Source organism: Grammomys surdaster, unplaced genomic scaffold, assembly GCF_004785775.1.
Source record: "Grammomys surdaster isolate TR1022 unplaced genomic scaffold, NIH_TR_1.0 210038, whole genome shotgun sequence".
Lineage (NCBI taxonomy): Eukaryota > Metazoa > Chordata > Mammalia > Rodentia > Muridae > Grammomys > Grammomys surdaster.
In genome coordinates this window covers 966-5,696 of record NW_021624173.1, presented here as the reverse complement: position 1 = coordinate 5,696, position 4,731 = coordinate 966, and the positions used below count along the sequence as shown (strand labels likewise).

General features: G+C 54.1%; 1 protein-coding gene across 1 annotated transcript; it reads left to right on the top strand.

The window, feature by feature from the left end:
• Positions 1-618: 618 nt before the first annotated feature.
• Positions 619-4,310, top strand: LOC114615971 (leucine-rich repeat-containing protein 75B-like; the record flags this gene model as incomplete). Its single annotated transcript, XM_028761546.1, has 2 exons — positions 619-719; positions 2,231-4,310. Coding segments are annotated over 2 exons (627 nt in total), but the record flags the coding sequence as incomplete, so codon positions are not given.
• Positions 4,311-4,731: the final 421 nt, after the last annotated feature.

Here is a 4,731-nt window from a genome sequence, read left to right as displayed (position 1 = left end):
TCTGCTGTCACTGTGTATTGCATGCCCGGGGTGTGTGTGTGTGTGTGGGGGGGGTGCTAACAGTATAAAAGAATGTTCTGGGTGATGGAGCATGCTCAGTGCCAGCTCTGGGGAAAGCACACCTTGTGTTTTGCCCCAAGCTGGGCCTCTTTGGGAATACAGTCAGGATCAAGAGAGAACCATGTTGTGCAGTAAAACATAAAACCCCGGCCCTGTCAGCCCAGACCCAGGCCCCACAGGCGCAGCGTAGCTTGAAGAATGAGAGGAAGAGCGTGCTGACCTGTCTTGTTATTCTCTGGGACTGGCGTCTCTGGAATAGGGCTCCCTCAAGGGGCCTGGTCTGGCCTTCTCCTTGTGGCGAGTCCCCTGGGGGCGTTGAGGGTGGCAAGCTGCTGGCTGATAGCTTGAGCTACTGGCCTTAGGCCTGAGGACAGTGAACAAGGGCCTCTTTGTCTGGGCTTCCTCCCACTGGGCACCGCGGGCCTCAGACTAGCCTTTCCAGCTCGCAGCAGGCAGCCTCTCCTGGCTGTATGCCAGGCTACAGCCAGGGCAGAATGGAAGGGACTCAGGCTCATCCTGACCATGGTACCCCCTCTTCCTCCTCCCCCCCCAACGTAGGACCATGAGCTCTGGAAATCCTCGGATAAGATCTGTCGACAGCTTATCTACCACCTCACTCCACACTCCAAGCGAAAACCCCACAGGAAAACCCAGAGCAGGTGAGGAGAGCCCAGCTGCGACCCTTGAACGCCGTCGTTGAGGGTCCCTTCTCTGAGAGCTCAGTGTGCCAAAACCTCACTCTGCTGTCCCCTTGCTTTATTCTACAATAAGAGTCCAGCCCTGACAGCAGCCGTGGCTGGCGGCAGCAGACCCTAAGCCAAGCACCATGCTCCGTGTGAGTTGCTTCTCATTTCCTTGCAGGACAGTGACACGTCCTGCCAGTCACTGGTCCTTCCACCCCTGTCCCTTCCTAGAGCCTGTGTCTCCTTGGGCTCCACCACATACATTAGGTAAAATCTTTTTGTTTTTTTGGTTTTTTCGAGTCAGGGTTTCTCTGTGTAGCCCTGGCTGTCCTGGAACTCACTCTGTAGACTAGGCTGGCCTCGAACTCAGAAATCTGCCTGCCTCTGCCTCCCAAGTGCTGGGATTAAAGGCGTGTACCACCACTGCCCGGCAGGTAAAATCTTAATAACAACAACAACAATAATAATAAACCCCATAGATTCTGAGCCTCCCATTTCACAGGGAAGGACACCAAGGAGAGGGAAGTAGCTTGCCTAGGGGATAATTCTTTCCCCAACTCTCCTGCAACCCTTTGGGAATTCATCAGCTCCAGATTTCCTGAGGCAAAGACTTCCACAGCTTCCCCATAGCTTACTCTGCTCGTGGTCCAGTTTTTGGTCACTAAATCATAGCCTCGAGAAACAGTCTCCGATCAGAACCAGTCCTGGCATCCTAAGGTCTAGAACCGCAGCTGGGAACTGACTGAGCTCTGTTTATCCTGCATCCTGTTTTATTCTTAATCTTTGTGGTCCAAGGCGAACCCAAAAACCATGTTTCCTGCCATAGCAGATGGGGCCCTGGCAATATTCTCAGTGTTCTTCCTAACCTACCTCCCAATCTGGTGATGTACAGGCAAGGGACCCGTTTCACTTCCTGTCGTTCCTTTGTGGAGTGGGTTTATCATTGACACACCCTTGGGCTGTCATGAAAATAAGTAATTTTAATGCAGGAAGCATAATAATAGTTTACATAAAGAGCCTTAATTCATGTATCCAATCTTTACAACGACCCTGGCCCCATTTCACCAGAGGGGAAACCGATCTCAGAAAGCATAGCCTTTGGCCACCAAGGGTAAAAAAAAAAATGGCTTAAAAAATATTTATTTTTTTAATTTTTTTTTTAGGGTGCAAATGCTTTCTCTGCATGCATGTATATGTGCTATGTACTAGAGGCTACAGGGGATTGAATTCCTTAGAGCGGCAGGTGCAGATAGTTATTAAGTCATGCTGTGGGTGTTGGGAACTGAACTCGGGTCCTCTGTAAGAGCAGAGCGCACCCTTAACTGCCGAGTCATCCCTCCAGTCCCAGAAGTGGCGCTATTAAACCAGGCTTTGCCAGGCCTAGGAAACCTAGGTTGCCCTTGGTGGGTAACTGTCTGCTGTGGCTGGGGTCCAGCCTGGGCCCGGGTCCTGGTCCGCTGTACCCATCTGCATCCCTCCCTCCATAGCCTCAAGAGCAGCCTCCAGAAGACTCTGCTGGTAGGGGAGACGGTGGACCTTTCTGGCATCCCGCTATCGGTCCGGGATGTGCAGCACATATCCCGCTACCTGGACAGTCGTGATGTAGAGCTGGTGGTTCTAGACCTGAGCTTCACGGAGCTGAGCGATGAGCTGTTGCATCTGCTGCTTCCCAGCCTCTGGGCTCTGCCCCGCCTCACCCAGCTGCTGCTCAACGGTAATAGGCTGACAAGAGCTGCTGCCCGGGAACTCACCGAGGCTATCAAGGACGCCGCCAAGGTCCCCGTGTTGGCCTGGGTTGACCTGGGTAACAACGTGGATGTGTCTTCGCTTCCCCAGCCCTTGCTGGTTGGCCTGCGAAGGCGACTGAGCCAGCACACCTCGCTTCCTACCATCTACGAGGGCCTGGACCTCGAGCCTGGGAGCGGCATGGCTGAGACCACTGCTGCCGTCTCCTCCTGGGGCTCTGCAGCCACTGAGGCAGGACCAGAGCCTCAGGGTTGTTGTGCCAGGTGACTTGCTACTGGTCTGGTTCAATCCTAATGACTGAGGTCTTTTAAGAACCAGGTATTAGAGGCCAACGGTGTCCCTCAGAGAGACAGTGAAAATGTTCAACTTGGGGTGGAGTGGGTGGAAGGAGACGGGTTTCATGGGAGGCAGGCCAGGCAGCCCACACTAGGGGTTCCATCTTGCCCAGCAAGAGGTACCTCAACACCCACAGCCCAGACCTTCCAGGAAAGGATGCTATTGCTTATTTCAAAAGGCTTTATGGACCACAGACTTCAGGCTCACTGAGCTCCAGGACTGCTGCAGAGGTAGGAAAACTCCACCTGCCCAGAGTAGGTAAACCACAGCCACGGTGATGCTCCCTTAGTGCTCACGGGGAGGTCTCCATGGAAACAAGATGAAGAGTTCAGTGGTGTGGGTTCAGTGGTGTGGGGCTCAGGAGTTAGAGGGGAGACCTGACCTTAGGAGCAGGGTTTGAGCTTCAGGGGAGCAGGTTGGGAGTCACAGACAGGAAGAACTCCGTATGGAACCCGAGAGCAGATGCAATCAGGGCCCGTCAGTGTGCTTGGGGCTGGGGGACAAGGCTCCCACACCAAAGGCAAGGCCATCGACTCTGTCTCCCGTGGGACACAGCACTGGCCACTCTCCCAACCTCCAGTCCCCACGCTTCCTGTGTAGGCTGACTGAGTATCCTGGCAGGGTGAAGAGATGCATCTGGCTGGAGACAAGGAGCTGTAGTGTCTCCTTTGGTTTGGGGATCACACACAGGATGTAAGGGGGTGGAGGTGGGCCCAGCTAGCATCAGGAGTTCTCAGGGCAGAACAGACCTAATGGTATCTCTCCAGGGCGCTACTGTCTTCCTTTCCAGAATCCCTCAAGGTGGCCTTCCAACTAGAAGCCTGACGTCTGGTCACCCTCCCTGACCCATTTAGGAAACTAGAGTTTTTTAGCCCAACTGGTAAACAGGCAGGGCAAGTGTGGGAGGGACTCAGAGAAGAGCAGGGTAGGAAAGCCACTGGCCTAAGGCCTCTGAGTAGAGCCAAGACTTAAGGCCTGGTGACAGTGGAGAGAGACCCAGTAACAGAGGGCAGTCTCAGGGTCAAGGTAAAGGCTGGGGTCACCCTGGACCTGTGTGCCTATGGCCCACTAGTTCTGACCACCCCTTCCCCCCGACCCCGGTCTAACGCCAAGGGGACTATGGACAGTACATCCAGGACCCCATGAAACATCAGTGGCAGTACATCCCCAGCCCAGTGTGCCCAAGGAGAGAAAGAGCTCGATTATATCAGCTCCCAGGCCTGGGAAAGGAGACAGCTGAGAAAAACCATTATTCCCTCATGCTCTACCGCTTTAGACAAACGCTTATCAAGACACCGTGAGAAGGGCACAGGACCGCTGGCTCTGCGCTGTACTTGCTGGGGGACCAGGCCAGGTCTTCCGGTAATTTATGAAGTTGAGTCTGGGACCCAACTTCCCCCTCTCTGTTATCTAGAACTTGCTGTCCCGGATCCTGGCACTCAGTGCTTCATCTTGAATGACTTCCCACTCCCCGACCCCCCCCCCCCCGACTTCCCCCTTGTTTTAAAGTCGTGGCTTGGAGTTATTGGACTTTCCCTGTGCCTTAACAACTCGGGACAAGGTTTGGGGCTTTCTAGAGCCAGGCAAAGCAAGATAGAGTATGGGCCAGCAGAAAGAAGGAAGGGAGGGCCAGCTTTGGGCCCAGCAGACTAATAACCTCAACGCAAGCTTAGGCAGCTGAGTTTTCCTTGTAACTCCTTGCTGTACAGAGGCAGAGTTCTGAGTCTCTCCTGCCCCTCTTACTCTCTGCCCACAGCTGGTCTGAAGCCAGCCCACAAACCTTTAGATATCACGGTGCAGGAAGATTCTTCCTAGGATGGTGTGCGAGGACCGAAGCAGGGGCTTCCCGGCAAATCCAGATGGCAGCAGACGGTCTCAATTTCCCCACCTTTTCGAGGCAAGTGAT